The sequence below is a fragment of the Nymphalis io genome, chromosome 8, assembly GCF_905147045.1.
Source record: "Nymphalis io chromosome 8, ilAglIoxx1.1, whole genome shotgun sequence".
In the NCBI taxonomy this organism is placed as follows: domain Eukaryota; kingdom Metazoa; phylum Arthropoda; class Insecta; order Lepidoptera; family Nymphalidae; genus Nymphalis; species Nymphalis io.
In genome coordinates, this window is record NC_065895.1 from 7,366,467 (window position 1) to 7,383,786 (window position 17,320).

Below are 17,320 nucleotides of genomic sequence, written 5' to 3' on the forward strand. Positions count from 1 at the left end.
GTTTTCACTCATCATTATTAAACGATTCAAAATTTGAAATCGAAAAATGTCATATCATATATGTCATCTATTTTATACGTGACGTTGGCAGAATATTTTGCGCTCAAATAGCGTAGATCTAGTGTGTACTAGAAAAGAGAAAAAATAAAAATCATCAGTTAGTATTGTTATGTACTTAGGAAATAATCAAAATCTGGGAATTGTACCCCTCCGAATACATAATCTATATCAATATCATAAAATTAAATGATTGTTAATAATTATTTAACTCATTATTCCCAAATAATACCGAACAATTTATAAGTTGGATACTCATGATTTATACAATCATTTCAACGTGAAATGAATTGCTTAACTAATAATTTGAATTGATATTAGATATGTTATATATGGGTTGGTAGTTAAATTTTAAGTATCGTTAGGTATTTTTTTTCTTATATTAATCAAATGAGCTGTTGAGTGCTACCATACAATATTTGTTATCCTATTAATAATAAATATAAAAAAGCATCTGCTTTTTATTGTGATTACATTTCAATATTTGCGTCCGTTGAGATCGTTAATATAAATAAGTAAAAACGATTAACGATTTGCCTTTGAATATGTCAAAAGAAAACCAATAAGTACGTTCTATATAATTCCATCTTTAACGTCTTAATTTTTTTGAAAATGATAGTATATGATTTGTCTTGTAATATCATAATCAGGTTTATTTTTCAATAAAGTTCATCAATTATAAAATATTTATGGTCGTGATGAATAAAATGTGTTTAGAGATATTTTCGAAATAGTCGGCGTGACATAATTGGAACTGCGGTTGTAGTATCAAACAATACATTATCATTTATTAACAACTGTAACTGTGGTGTAATTAGGCCGCTGACGCTTCTAGTGTTCGGCAACTCATTGTCATTGCTTAGCAGATCTCCTTGGGGTTTCTTTTGGATGGCGATGTTTCTATTATTCGGGAACATATTATTATTTCTTAGCAGATACCCTTTCGGTATTTTTAGGTTAGTTGTATCTGTTATGTTAAACAACGCAGTATAATTTATTAACAGCTGTCCTTGCGGTTTTTCAAACACATTTCCATCTGTATACACGAGCTGACCTCTCAAATAAGTTTTCCTGACCTTGCCAGTTAGCACCCGATACATATATGGACTTAGCTGAAATACAAACAGAAATTTAAAATAAAAAAATTATATACTTATCATAATTAATTTTGCACTTCGCTAGTGATATTGAAATTTAAATTTAGAACATTACCTACTAAAATTTTAAATATTTTTTTAAAATTTTAAGTTGCCTCTATTTTAAATTACTAAAACATACATATGCCCAAACATAATTATTCTTTTATTTCTTATCAAGTACAGAAAGTAACAATTCGCAACGACAAAAAAAAAACAATTCATTAAATTAATTCATATTATAAAAAAATATTCTTTTGATATTTGATAACAATAACTAGTGTACGTAGATTACAGTTGTAAATACCTTGTTTTTATAAAATATTATTTCTGGTGTGACGACAAAGGAAGCCTCAGGGTCGAAGAATACGAGGTCAGCGTCGAGACCGGGCTTTATTGTTCCTTTTCTGTTCTGCAAGCCACACAGATGCGCAGGGCCTGATGATAGGTAGTGGCTGACTGTACTTAAACTAAGCCCACGAGCCTTTGCTTCCGTCCAGAATAGAGATAGTCCTGAGGATATTAAGTTTTGTACAACATACCTATTGTATTTTACCTTAATCAGACAAACGCTAGAGTGATCCTAAGGTTGTTGTTTATTTTTCGGATGTATGAAATAACATTTAGAATTTCAATAAAATACTTTGGACATAATTAGTTTTCAATTTCGCCATGATTAAAATTACTATATATGGATGGGTGATCGTCTTAGAGCACCAACTTTATTATGTTACGAAGATGAATAACAGTAAATAAATAATAAGGTTTCATTCATTGATTGTTATAGTTTTACATAGGCAAGCGCGCTCCATCTTAGACTGTATCTCACTTTTCATCAGGTGTGATAACAGTCAAGCGCTAGCCTATACATTAAAAAAAAAAAACATTTAACATGAAATTATCGTGTTTAAGTCTTTTTCGTATAAGTTTTTTTTCTTTTTATCTTGTTATGTTGCGTTATTTTTAGTAAGTCTTGGCTGTTATTTATGGGAATGTTTGAATTTGTTTTTTTTAGTTGTTTTTTTTTTTTTAATTATCGATTGTGTTCGCAATTTCCACAACTCTGCTACTGTTGCTCGGTACTCTAAGTTTTAAAAATTCAAAATTTTGATATTTTATTACTAAATTGTAATTGTCTGTTCATTTATTCGTTCACATAAAAACAAGAGGACCGATTTGAATAAAATAAAATATTATGTATGATTGATACTTAATTTTTTTAACGTATTATCGTATACATTATACTTAAAATCGAAAAATAACAAAACCATAAAATAAGAAAAAAAATGTCTACACCTATAGAATATCAATAAAAGCAAATAACGCTTGTGGTCAGAAAACATAGAACTGTATCAAAGTGACGATTTACTTACCAAATTGAACAGAAGCAATTCCTCCCCAAGCGGTCATGAAATTGGATCCCTTCATTGTAGCGACGGAAGGAGAATGATCGGATGCTATTAAGTCGATTCTTCGTTCTTGTATGTACTGCCATAGTCGTTGCTAAAACAAAAAAAAAACTCTGTATTAATTACGTAATTAATGTATATCTAATTTGTAGCTTCTAAATAAAATAAAAAATATATTTTTTTCACGATAATATCATGATTCTTCTTATCTTTTTACGACGTAATTTGTCTATGGGAGATTTATTTTATCAAAAGGATTACTTTCACACTTTGTCAGTATTTGTATTTGAATTTGGTCAAATTGAAAGTTTTAAGTAATATAAGGTCCTCCAGACCGATTTCGGCCACGGCTGCCAGTCTCAAGAGAGATTAGCCAACTGCGCAGGACAAATTATAGTGCATAAGTGTGTGTGCAAGCACAGGTGCACTCTCTATTCCCTAGCTCTCATAATCCGATGGGGAGGCAATCCGACACGACCGGAAAGAGTTCTGGCGCAGGACCAACGGCTTTACGTGCTTTCCGAGGCACGGGAGTGTACACACTTCCAACTTTCATACCCCGGGCTGCTACTGAGATTTTCTGAAAGAAAAACTCAATAACTCCCGACCCGGGAATTGAACCCAGGACCTCTACCAACGAGGCAATCTTAATAATATAGTAAAAAATCAGAATAACTATTATGTAACCGTTGTAACAGTGCGATTCTCAAATTTAAACATAACAAGACTGTTGATGATGATGACGATGATCGTACCTTGTTTGTGATATTTCTGATCGGTGGCGAACACTTGAACTCAGTGTGTCCGGGAGGGATTTGCTCAGAACTTAAAGTCAGATAGTGATGACAGGTCTCCGCAGTTACGCCACCTCGCCAGCGCTTAGAACCAGCCTTAATTCTTTCTTCTCGAGCCGCTTCTAATATTGGAATGACGCCTTCGGCCGACACGTGAACGACGTGCACGTGCACACTGCAAGCATCAAGATAATTTTATATAATGCGATGGTTTTATATAATCTGGTCTTCATTATTTAACAAGTTATAAGTATTATAATTATTGCTAGTTCATTATTATATTTTATTATTTGGTGTCTATAATTTAAGACAGTAAAAAAACAAATACTCTGTTAAAATTTACAAAAAAAACTCACTCATATTTCGGAATATAACTAGCTAGTAATGATGCAGCTTTGAGTTCCATTTCCGGAGGATGGGATGCGAGGTACGTGCTGTACAAATTTGGATCTGTAATTAAACAGAAATATAAGAGTCATTAATAACAGCAACAATCAAGATCTCTTATGATAAAATTGTATTGATAAATCTAGATATCAAATAAAAAAAGGTAATGAGAACGTATATTTACCAGGACGGTCACATTTTTCACATTGAGTATCATCATCACTGGCACTAATCGGTAACTCGGTATGGAACTGTAAACAAATTACTGATTGTTATGCTGACACTTGACTCGTTATTTCTTATGGTTCTTAACAAAGAAACAAATTCAAGGTAATTTTTTCTTACAGCTATAACAATGTCAGATCCATTTAAAGTAGAAAAAATGTTATCAAGTTCGTCCTTTTCTACATTGGGAAACTCTGTAATTCCGCTGTCAATAAGATACGCCTTAAAACCAATGACTCCTGCTTCGATCATATTTTGTAGCTCCATCTAAAAGTCACCAATAAATACAAATTAGATTTTGAGTACCCACTTTTTAATATTATTAACATTGAACGCTGAAGCTATCTACTTCATAGATATTTTATTTCTTATCAACATACCTCGTTGCCCGGAATGATTCCTCCCCAAAATGCCACGTCTATGTAAACTTCCTCTCTTGCAGAGGACGCTTTTACTTTTAAATTTTCTACTGATGTTGTTGGTGGAAATGAGTTTCTATTTAAAAAAAGTATCATTTATTAAAATTTCGAATGTAATTAATGAATTTATAACTTTATTTATATTTTATAGTACCTACGTATATAAGTATATTAAAGCTTGTGTTAAGGTTTTGTGTGAGCTCGTCTTGGTAGGTCACACACACTCATCAGTCATTCTAGCTGCCTAGCATCATTCACCATGCACCAAGCATCATTTTGTTTTGCCTTATTCTGATTAGAAGGGTAATGGGCTGTTGACGGTGTAAGGACTGATTCATACTTTTAGCGAAGTCGATATACTCGCCTGCCTTATTTAACTTTAGAAAGAGAAATGTATAAGTCTATACAAACGTACATAAATGTTTGTTTCAAAATTTAGTTATAATCATATTATTTTTTATGTTTCAAAATCTAGAAAAGAATCGTAAGTAACTAAGTATAAAGCATTAGACAAGTAATCGATCTTACATCGTACTGTGCCCATAACTATTTTACGATGCTTAACTTATAATTTTTATTTTCTTTTATGTATGACACTTGAAGTGAAGTAAAAAAAAGAAGTGCTAATCTATCTATGAACTTACTATCTATTATACGAAAAATACGATGAGTCGATCATCACGAGATCTATAAATCTATTAGAACTTAAGTACTGCAATTGTTCTACTAGACACGAAATGTATTTATTTTTTTATTTTTACGATAACATACAATATATAATAAAATATTTCACTGAAATTCTGCCACATGTGTATTCTACCAACCCGTATTGGAGCAGCGTGGTGGAATAAGCTCAAACCTTCTCCTCAAAAAGAGGAGAGGAGGCCTTTAGCCCAGCAGTGGGACATTGGCTGTTACGGATACGAATTACGGATACAACTAGATTACTAACTATAATTTCTATACTTGCAATTTAAAGTAGAGTTGCAAAGATTTTATGTACATATGTAGAAAATAATTCAGTTGACATAGATGTCTAGAGACTTTTACAAATGTTACAATTGTAAGCCGCTATTTCATTGCTTTGAATTAAAGTATTATTTTTTCGAATATTTTGGTTAATGATTAACGTAATAAACTTTATAAATAATAAACGTACGTTGGGCAAGTAAGCTAGGAAAATTATATACAATTCTGATTGAATGTTATTAGAGTCATATGAATTTAAGGATATTGTATAGTCTGTGTATGTTTCATATTCTCACAAAGGCATATCAACAAGAGTAGTGATGCCGCCTGCTGCAGCAGCCTTCGTAGCTGTCACGTATCCTTCCCACGAAGTTCGACCAGGTTCATTGACATGCACATGTGAATCGACTACTCCTGCCATTAAAGCCCACTCGCCGCCGTCTATCACCTAAAAAGTAAACAATTGAAAGAACTTTGAATCATTTGTCGGAATACCAATCTAAATCTTTTAAATACTTTAGTAATAAATAGAAAATCTTAATGACTATAACATGGTAAAAATTATAATACTAAAAATAGTAGATTTAATTAAATAAAGGCATAACTCTCTATCCGTTATTTACCTGCAGTGTATAATCATCATCAGACGTAAGTTCATCTATCGATTCCCGCGTATATATTCCAGAGATAATTCCATTCTCGTCCACAAGCACACCACCATCAAATTCTCCGGAGTCTGTCACTACTCGACGACTAAGAAATAACTGTCTTGACTTACTTTTTGAGTAGAATCCTTTACACGATATTTCTGATACTAAATAAAATAAAATATTAAAATAAATACAGGATTTTGTACCAACATCTCAGTAGTATTTGAAAATAAAATTTAAATACCTAAAAACGTTGTTAAAATAAATATATGTAGCGCCGACATATTTGTCGACGTTTATTTCTATCCGTGCTCTTTATCTTACTGAGGCTTCTTGTAGAAATGTGACACTAAATTCTAATACGAAGTGACAGTTATTATTATTAAAAATTATTCATAACACAACCAATTTAAGAATGCACACGAAGTAAATATTTACATATAACCAACTACAAAATACATAGCGTTAGATCGCATCATTATTTCTCTGATTTTTTTACATGCCATATTTTAATATACTTCAAAATTTAAAAAAAAACGCAAACATCCACTGTCCACTAACATATCATACTAAAACGGGAGGATTATTGCGCAAGAATCTGGTGTCCACTTGAACATTATTCCAAAAATGTATCATTATATAATAAACAAATCACGCTAAAATTCATACATATTTGTTAACTATCAGCCGCGGCTTTACAGCGATATAATATCTATCATTTCGCTGCTCGCTGGCGCCACGTGCGCTTACTTGATTCTGCGCGTGTTCTTGATTCTGTAGCGCGACTAAGTGATCTCGTACTCGACAAGTTTTAAATAAAAATATGAATTAAATTTTATTTATTATTGGTGAATAGATATTTTATGGGATTTTTGTGCCGTCCCATCGGATAATGGGGTAGATGGAATAGAGAATATTTTTCAACCGCCGCAGCGACGCCGTAGGAGGATATAATAAGGAGTAGGAGGATATATAATAACTATAATATCTTATACATTTTATTAACAATCACACTTTCTTAATAATTTAGTGTTTTATTTATTAATTTCCAGTGTATACTCTGATTCATAATATTCATGAAAAGCATATTCATGGCGTATGCATTGTTCTTTTAGATTTATTAGGGTCAAACTATTTTTAAGTAATTTTAATTCTTCATATAAAACCGTATTAATGGCCCTTCCTGGCATTGGGCAGGACCTGAAACCTGAAACCTTATAAACCAGCCACTAGATCAACGAATGTTTTACGTTTGAACCAAGATAGACATACAAAAAATGATATGTGGAGAAAATAATTACAATAGTTGATCCAATGTTTTATTACGATTATCAAGACTAAATTAATTAAGATTCACATCCATTACGCAGGCACGCATGCGTAACAATACCTAAATTAAAGGCTATTTTATATTGATAAACGTTCACCTTTTTAACCTTTTTACGGCTGCTTTTTGTTCAGTTTACGTAAAAACTTTTTGCTTCATTGAATTCTATTCCAAATTAGATTCAAATTATGAAAACGTGATTGAATGAAAAAAGTTCTCCTAACTGACGACGCATACTGCATTTTCACACGCAATTAATCATACCGTAACAGCCTGTGAATGTCCCACTGCTGGGCTAAAGGCCTCCTCTCCTCTTTTTGAGGAGAAGGTTTGGAGCTTATTCCACCACGCTGCTCCAATGCGGGTTGGTGGAATACACATGTGGCAGAATTTCAGTGAAATTAGACACATGCAGGTTTCCTCACGATGTTTTCCTTCACCGTAAAGCACGAGATGAATTATAATCACAAATTAAGCACATGAAAATTCAGTGGTGCTTGCCCGGGTTTGAACCCACGATCATCGGTTAAGATTCACGCGTTCTTACCACTGGGCCATCTCGGCTCAATTTAACTTTTAATCATAACTGCCCATCATTTGCTGCTGGAAAAATATCAGAAGCGTCAAAAGAAGCTTGACAGGTTCATTGATTTTAATCTATGAAATGGAATGGAAATAAGGAAAAGAGGGTATTAAGGATCATTATTCAATATGTTATATCGTTGATTTTTGACTTATATGTATAAGTCAAAAATCAACGATATAACGACTTATATGTACAAGTCAAAAATCAACGATACAAACAAACCAGCATTTTTGTTTCACAACGCTTACAATAATATCGCAAACAATAAGATCATTCTTACCTGTTACCTGTTGTAGATGCTTTCATCGCTCTCTGTTTTATTTGAACATATGTATCTGTTACGGACACATATGAGTTTTTCATATTTGCTAAACGCGAAAATAAATAAACGCAAAAGATTCTGAATCGTGTTCGTATAAGTACATCTCCAATACCTACGAGCAGTAAAACTGAGTATGACTAGATAGACTGTAATTATAATCAATGTATAAATAATTATGAAGATTTAGCTTAAGATTTATATAAAATTTATACATATATAATTTCATGAGCATGAGTTCCTAATTGTTCTCCTTTTATATTGATGGGATCCCCTGCTTAGTTCTGCGATATACGGGGCCCTGTCGTCGTTATCCAGACATATTTTCAATAAACAAATAATATATATTTTGGTATATAAATAAAAGAACGCGGTATAAATATTTTATACTTAGTTATAACCGGCTGATTACCTAATATCAAGATATAACCCTCAAAATACCACAGCCAATGTTATGTTAGTATAGAGCATTCATTCAACACATTCTAAAAAGTTATTTTGAGCTGATGATTAAGATACAAAAGCCTAACAAAGACCTTATCGGGCAAAGTCAGTATAAACTAGTTTTGTCTACAAACTATCCAACTAGAAGCGTATAAGTTTATATAAAAAACCGCTAGTGTCTGTTTGATCTCTCTCAATTTTGGTGCTTCGGAGTCAAAAAAATATTAATTAATTTTATATTTTTAAAAATTACTTTTAAAGATTAACTTAACTTAACTTAACAACTGCAATGTTAGTTATGATTTAAAAAAACATTTTCTTATTAAGGAATTAATGAAACTATGTGATAATTATTTCTGTCCAATTTTAGGTGAAACTATAGTACTCGTAGTTCGTAGTTTATTTATATAAGACTAATTTAATCTAAGTAATAATAAAATAATTTGCATTATTTTTGTTATGTTTGTTTTAAGAGTAAGGCCTACCTTACTCTTAAAACAAACATAATCAACTGTAATGTTGCGATAACCCCATAACAGTGTTTTGAATAATTAATCAATATTTTTATTATCAAAATATACGACATTTTTATATAAAAACCTAACAAAACTACAAAAGGTTATCATAGAAAATATGTTGTCATATGTTGTCTCCTTATATGATAAAACATTGATAAATTTAAGCAATAACTATTACATAATCATACATAAATAGTTTTCGCTCGTGGCTTCGCCCGTGTGTTGGGGGTGGGCACGTGTTAGGCATTAAAACGTAGCCTATGTCCTTCCTTGGTTTTCAAGCTTGTTTCTTACCAAATTTAATCAAAATCTGTTTAGTAGCTTAGCCTTAAACGGGTAACAGACAGACAGACATATCAAGTTACTTTCGCATGTATAATATTAGTATAGATAATGTTATCAAATATATGATGACTATACAAATGTACATGACGGTGTGCAAATGTGTATTCATATTGTCCCCATAAGAGTATCAGTACCAACCACATGAAAAAGATTCTATGCTTGAATCACGAACTTATTAAACAAACTCATAGAAAAGTGTAAGTATTAATAAATAAAGTCCTCCAGGCCGATTTCGGCCTCTCGGGCGGTCGATCTCAAAAGATATTAGCCAAGTACGGTACAGTAGAGTATACATTAGAGTTAACAAAATTAAATGTTTTAATAATTAACCTATTGGCGGTAAAAACTAATAGGTATCATCAACAGTCGTAAAAGTTACCCCCAGCCAACACGGCAGCCTGACAACTAATGCAATCGTGACAAATGAAATAATTGTGATATATTTTGTAAGCTCTATACATATGTAGACACATAGTCATCATTTCTTCTGTTTGGCAGATAAATCAGTACAAATGATTAGATTTATGTCAATATTTTCTTCAAGATCATCATCTGTGGAACTATCCGGTTTCACTGTCATGGATCAAATTTTTACGTTTTTTTTCTTTACCTATATTAAAAATTAAAAATATAGTTTAAACCGCTTTTATACTAGTATCATAGTTTAAGATATATTTTTGTTATTTGTACCCCTTAATGTGATTTTGCCATTCTTATATTACATATAAAATAATTAAAGATGTAATTTTATTTGTTTAGTTGTTTTATTCGGTTTCACGCAAAAACCATTATATCATATATTAATCCAACTGATATAGAACTATATATTTTTTTTCATTTACAGTTTTAATATAATCAGATGTTTAAATCTAATATTGTTATGTTACATAATGTATAGCTCATGATGTTAGTCGTTGCCGTAGAGTATCGTCAATGTGAGAATTGTTGGTCCGCACACTTCCGAATCTAAGGCAGACCAAATTGTTTGAAGGCAAGACAAGCCCAATTGACGACTGCAATTAACTATTTATCTTATACAGACTTGTCTTAGTATAATAATTATTTTATACTATATATGCTTAAAATAAATAAAATAACGAAAACTTTAATTTAATCGTAAAAAGTATGATCTAATCCTTTTTTCAAAAAAACAAGGGTTGTAATTGGGTAGGTATATAAATTTATTTTTTACACTATTTTGACATATACAGGTTGTTTCGAGATTTTATCATTTAAATAATACATTATCATTAATTAATAGTTGTCCTTGTGGTTTTTCATATACTGCTCCATCTGTATATACAAGTTGACCTCTCACATAAGTTTTCATGACTTTGCCAGTTAGCACGCGATACATATATGGACTGAGCTGAAATATAAACAGATTTTTATTATAAAACTATAATATAATAACATTAAGAATTTTATTGAATTTAATCTTTACTACATTTTTATCAATCTGTGTGCAATATTAATCCCAACACAAATCAGAATTCTCGTGATTTAAACGATACATAGTAGTAGTTTATTGTCAAGATTACCTTGTTTTTGTAAAATATTATTTCTGGTGTGACGACAAACGAAGCCTCAGGGTCGAAGAACACGAGGTCAGCGTCGAGACCTGGCTTTATTGTTCCTTTTCTGTTCTGTAAGCCAACCAGATGCGCAGGGCCCGATGATAGGTAGTGACTGACTGTACTTAAACTAAGCCCACGAGCCTTTGCTTCCGTCCAGAATAGAGATAGTCCTGAGAATATTAAGTTTTGTACAACATACCTATTGTATTTTACCTTAATCAGACAAACGCTAGAGTGATCCTAAGGTAAAATATAAACTAAATATTTTGCCTTTTGATGTATTAAATTCATTGTCTATATCTTGAAATTATACGCTTGTATGATGTGAAAAGACCATGTCAATCGGATTCGAATATCTTTCACGAATTAGAAAAAATCAAAATATTCCATATAAAGAATTAGTTAGGTCTCTATGTGTTTTTTCATTCTTGATTTACTTACCAAATTGAACAGAAGCAATTCCTCCCCAAGCGGTCATAAAATTGGGTCCTTTCATTGCAGCGACGGAAGGAGAATGATCGGATGCTATTAAGTCGATTCTTCTTTCTTTTATGTACTGCCATAGTTGAAGCTAATGCACAAATAAATCATTTAAATATTAACACTATTTTATATATATAATATATTTTAAACAAATATTGAATAAAAATATTCTAAAAATAGCTGTACATAGCTTAAAAATCAATGAATAAATATAAAAGATTCTAGAAAATATATTATGATTTCCAGGAATGTAACCAGCTAACAAAAAATGCTTCCTGTGCATCGAAATGCAAAGTAAAAAATCATATTATAGGTTGTTTATGTACAAAAAAATAATAACCAACGATTTATTATTATTTCATATGTTGCTCTAAGTTTAGATAATTTGTTTTTAATAATTTAAAGACGATTGACGTCACAAAAACGTTATCAATAAGTAAAAGAGGTATTTTAATATGTCTCGTATTCATTATCTCAACCAATACCAAAAACAACATGTAACTGTTGTTACGATTAACATATTTGAACGTTTCAAGACAAAAGTCTGATAGGTGCACCAAATAAATGTTGAACATACCTTGTTTGTGATATTTCTGATCGGTGGCGAACACTTGAACTCAGTGTGTCCGGGAGGGATTTGCTCAGAACTGAAAGTCAGATAATGATGACAGGTCTCCGCAGTTACGCCACCTCGCCAGCGCTTAGAACCAGCCTTAATTCTTTCTTCTCGAGCCGCTTCTAATATTGGAATAACGCCTTCGGCCGACACGTGAACGACGTGCACGTGTACACTGCAAGCATCAAGGAAATCATTAAAACATGCTAACTAAATTAGTTGAGTTACCTAGATTTTTTAGTTATGTTTGTATATAGCTTAGTAGTCATTTGAATTTTATTTGATAAATAACATAAGGCGTATATTTTTGTTTCGTAAAATTTCAGATGTTACTCCAAATACATTTCCGCACTTAACTTATACCATAAGGTATTAAATATACAATAGTATCATCAGATTTTTGTGATGATCATTATTAATACATGTCAAGTTTTTCATTAATATCAACGTAACAGATGCTTGGTAAAATCACTAAATTATTCTTACTCATATTTCGGAATATAACTAGCTAGTAATGATGCAGCTTTCAGCTCCATTTCCGGGGGATGGGATGCAAGGTACGTGCTGTACAAATTTGGATCTGTAATTTTAAAGAAATAATCAATTGACAGAAAATGAATTATACCTAAAACAATGTTCAAAATATTAACCGAAATGTAAGGAATCAAAATAAAAAATATATATTTACCGGGAGTTTCACAATTTTCACATTGAGTATCATTACTATCACTAATCGGTAACTCGGTATGAAACTGAAAATAAATTACTTGAATTGTTAGTTGTAATGGTATTTAACAAAGACACAAATTCAAGGTCAGTTTTTCTTACAGCCATTGCAACGTCAGATCCATTTAAAATAGAAAAAATGTTATCTAGTTCGTCCTTTTCTACATTGGGAAACTCAGTAATTCCGCTGTCAATAAGATACCCTTTAAAACCGATAACTCCTGCTTCGATCATATTTTGTAGCTCCATCTAAAAGTCACCAATAAATACGAATTAAATTTTGAATACCCAGATTTTTAAATTTTTAACATTGAATGCTGAAGCTATCTACTTCATAAATATTTTATTTCTTATTAACATACCTCGTTACCCGGAATTATTCCTCCCCAAAATGCCACGTCTATGTAAACCTCCTCTCTTGCAGTGGAAGCCTTTATTTTTAAATTTTCGAGTGTTGTTGTTGGTGGAAATGAGTTTCTATTTTGATCAAAAATGATAATTTAATTGTTGGTGTACATATTTCTTTCGAATATCTTATCTTATAAATTCAATTGTGTTCAATTCATAAAAGAACATAGCTTTAAACAGGCAATACATCTTAAATAAGTATTGTGCCAACCAATATTTGATGATGCTCTTGACCTTCATATAATAATGGCCTTCTTACGTAATTGTAATGTAATTGCGGCATTCATTTATATTCAGTGATAATAATTATGATGGATTTTAAATTAATAATTATATTTAATCTAATAAACTTAAGGAAATTATGGGTAGTCTGTGTAAGTTTAATTAGCGGTCTAAATAAAATACATTATTTTCTTACAAAGGCATATCGACAAGTGTAGTGATGCCGCCTGCTGCAGCAGCCCTTGTAGCTGTCACGTATCCTTCCCATGAAGTTCGGCCAGGTTCATTGACATGCACATGTGAGTCAACTACCCCTGCCATTAAAGCCCACTCGCCGCCATCTATTACCTTTAAATATTTATTGTCGCAGAAATATCGAAAGAAGATTAAATTTTTACTAAATGTTGTAATATAATTATGTTTGCCAGTAAGTAAATTAAAATTATAATAACAACAATATATTTTCAAACAAAACATTAAACTGAAAATAAAATATATTCATTAGATCTATAAATCTGATCTCGCGGTACTGTTCAGTAGTTTAAATATATATACATAAATTAAGAACAATTTTCTAAGTTATGTTTAAAGATAACATTATACCTAAAATGTCTTTGTTTTATTTACCTGCACGGTTTCACCGTCAAATTTAAGTCCTTTAAGTGTTTCCCGCGTATATATTCCAGAAATAATTCCATCTTCGTCCACTAGTACACCACCATCAAATTCTCCGGAGTCAGTCACTACACGACGACTAAGAAATAACTGTTTTGCTTGATTTTTTACTTGGAACCCTCTACACGAAATTTCTGCTACTAAATAAAAAAAAATTAAAATCAGTACACGATTCTGTACCCACAATTCAGTAATATACAACATTTTATTTATTTAAATACCTAAAAGCGCCGTTAAAATAAATATGTATAACGCCGACATAGCTATCGACGTTTACTTCTAACCACGCTCTATATCCTACTGATGGTTCTTATAGAATCGTGACATTAAATTGTATTATATATGTAATACAAAAAAATGCCACGTGACCTAAGATAACATAGGCGCAGATATATCTATATAAAAAATAAAATTTGATTCAAGGTTAAAAAAATTTGAATATAAACAGGCCCGTAAATTCACCATAGGTGGGCAACGACCTGTTCTTAATCCTACTGCTCAAGTAAATTTGGTAAAGGTTTTTAACACTCCATAAAAATCTTCGCGTTCTATTCAATAGGCCATTTCAGCTACATCGTCATACTTTAAATATTTTCTATGCTTAAGAATAACTCAGTATCGATATTCAATAAGCTCAATATTAGGTCCTTACATATGAAATTGGCGTTTTGTGCGGGAGAAATATAGTCATTTTTTTTTTTGTAAAATATATTTAATTAATCAAAGTATGCACCGTTGTTACCTATGCAATTTTGCTATCTCATAGGTAGTTCATTGATCCCTTTACTAAAAAAACCATGGGGGCGAGAATCAATAAACTCTTTGAAGACGGTTTGCACTACCACATCGGAGTTGAATTTTTTTCCTTGTAAGAAGTTGTCCAAATTCCGGAAAAAATAGTAATCTGTTGGAGCAAGGTCCGGTGGATGTCGCAGACATTCCAATTGTAGCTCATATAACTTAGTGGTTGTTTGTTACGTTGTTGTATTGTTACGACAAAGCAAGACCACACACTGCAGTGTGTGGTCTTGCGTTGTCGTGAAGCAACAGTAGCCTAGAGCGATTGACCAATCTCGGTTGTTTAGCAGCTAGTTCTTCCTCCATGGTTTGCAGCTGCTGACAATAGATATCTGCTGTAATCGTTTGGCAAGATTTTAGAAAGCTGTAGTGAACGACACTGGCGCTAGTCCAGCAAACACTCACAAGTAACTTTTTTGAGTCAATTTTCGTTTAGGGCAAGATTTGGCTGGGTCTCCAGGGTTCAGCCATTGCGACGAGCGCTTCCGATTATCGTACAGTATCCACTTTTTATCACAAGTAATGATTCGATTTAAAATCCTTTCATTATTGTGTCGGTTGAGCAAAGTAACATAGCAGTCGACGCGTGTTTGCAAGTTCGATTCACTCAATTCATGAGGTACCCATCGTTCAAGTTTTTTTACTTTCCCGATTTGCTTTAAGTGGATTAATACAGTTTTATCACTTATCCCGAAGCCTGCAGCTATCTCTGAAGTAGTTTGTGATGATTCGCTTCCACAATAGCATTTAATTCTTCATTTTCCACTTTGGTCTCCGGCCGTCCACGGGGTTGATTCTGAAGGTCGAAATTTCTAGAACCAAAACGTTGAAACATTAAAACACCAGCGCCGTACACATCATTAATCCTTCGAGTTATTTCTGCAGCACTGGTGCCACGGTAGAACTCGTACTCGTAAATATACCGATATTTCATGTTTTCCATTGTGCGGTAATAAGCGACGCCATAATGAAATAATAATAAGCAAAAATAATTAGGAAAAAACAAATGAACGACTGTTTTCAAAACTCAAATGTACCAGCTAAATGAATTTATAAATTTGAATTTGGAATTCTTAACCAAAGAGGAGATATTTCAGATCAAAGTGGTCAGTACGACAAAACGCTAATTTCATATGTAAGGCCTGGAATTTAATATTCCAACAACCTGCATTGCAAACCTTCTCTTCAAAAAAAGGAGAGGAGGCCTTAGCCCAGCATTCACAGGGTTTTATTATTTTATATAAATATTAAATATATATAACCAAAAAAAAAATACGGAATATAAATTATTATATTGATAGGATCAAGATTATTTGTTTTGGTAGACTAGACTAAATTTGATTATGAATACAAACATACATACAAGCGCAAATGCACGCACACAAGCACTTTATAACTTTTCAGAAACCGCCGTTTAATGTACTCGTACGATAAATGCTCTTAATTTTAAAACTCATTTTCATAGTTACATAATATTTACATGTTAATGTTTCGTTTTTATCTTTTAGTAATGTTTTCATGACAAATGATAAAAAATGATTATGAAGAAAAAGACATATATTCACCAAAAAAGAGAATTAATACACGTTATGTGATAAAATAATAAATTCGTTAAAATTGATTTTTAAAGAGCCTCTAAATTTCTCACAGCTGAGTAAAAGCCTGATCTATCAAAGAGAAGGATTGGATATTACTTTACAACGCCATTGCAGTGCAGGTGTGCGGATGGATGCACATGTGGCAGAAATGCAACTGACACGTGCAGGTTTTCTTACGATAATTTTCCTTAACCGTTGAGTTAAATAATAAACATAATGAAGCAGATGTCACCTAAGTGATGCTTGTCCGGATTTGAACCCGTGATCTTCGATTAAGGTCTACATACGTGTGGTGTTCACTGGGCCATCTCGGTTTAGACTTTTATTGTTTGTGTGTATGGTATTGTTGTTACCGACTTCATTGTGATATTTATTTAACACAACTCTTATCTTTCCACATAATAAAGATACGGTAATAAAAATACGGTATATACGCCTTTGTAGTTTCTTCATAAGTTTGCTAAATGAGCGAATGCTACGATAGGAACATAATTCATCGGTATGCTAAAATTACTGTTTATAACTGTACTCTTTATTTTTTATTTATAATTTGCCATTATACAAGGCAAGGACACCTAAAGGTATTAAATGGTAGTTAATTATCGTTCATAAACATTGGCACTGAAAAATTA

General features: G+C 32.0%; 1 protein-coding gene across 2 annotated transcripts; it reads right to left on the bottom strand.

Annotated features, from left to right (window-relative positions):
• Window positions 1–683: 683 nt before the first annotated feature.
• Window positions 684–14,593, bottom strand: LOC126770274 (allantoinase-like). Of its 2 annotated transcripts, XM_050489572.1 has the most exons (12): window positions 14,514–14,593; window positions 14,245–14,432; window positions 13,814–13,965; window positions 13,350–13,464; window positions 13,090–13,236; window positions 12,950–13,013; window positions 12,748–12,841; window positions 12,223–12,436; window positions 11,604–11,733; window positions 11,127–11,332; window positions 10,919–10,954; window positions 684–1,133 (listed from the first exon to the last, which is right to left on the bottom strand). In XM_050489572.1, exons 1-12 carry the CDS (start codon window positions 14,551–14,553, stop codon window positions 771–773), a joined length of 1,749 nt encoding a protein of 582 aa, XP_050345529.1. In that variant the 5' UTR covers window positions 14,554–14,593; the 3' UTR covers window positions 684–770. The 2 variants fall into 2 exon arrangements, with proteins under 2 accessions (XP_050345529.1, XP_050345528.1); XM_050489571.1 differs by lacking the exons at window positions 10,919–10,954; window positions 11,127–11,332; window positions 11,604–11,733; ... (6 more) ...; window positions 14,245–14,432; window positions 14,514–14,593 and adding exons at window positions 1,501–1,706; window positions 2,567–2,696; window positions 3,358–3,571; ... (5 more) ...; window positions 6,020–6,210; window positions 6,291–6,360 and having other exon boundaries at window positions 684–1,169.
• Between the last annotated feature and the right edge of the window lie 2,727 nt (window positions 14,594–17,320).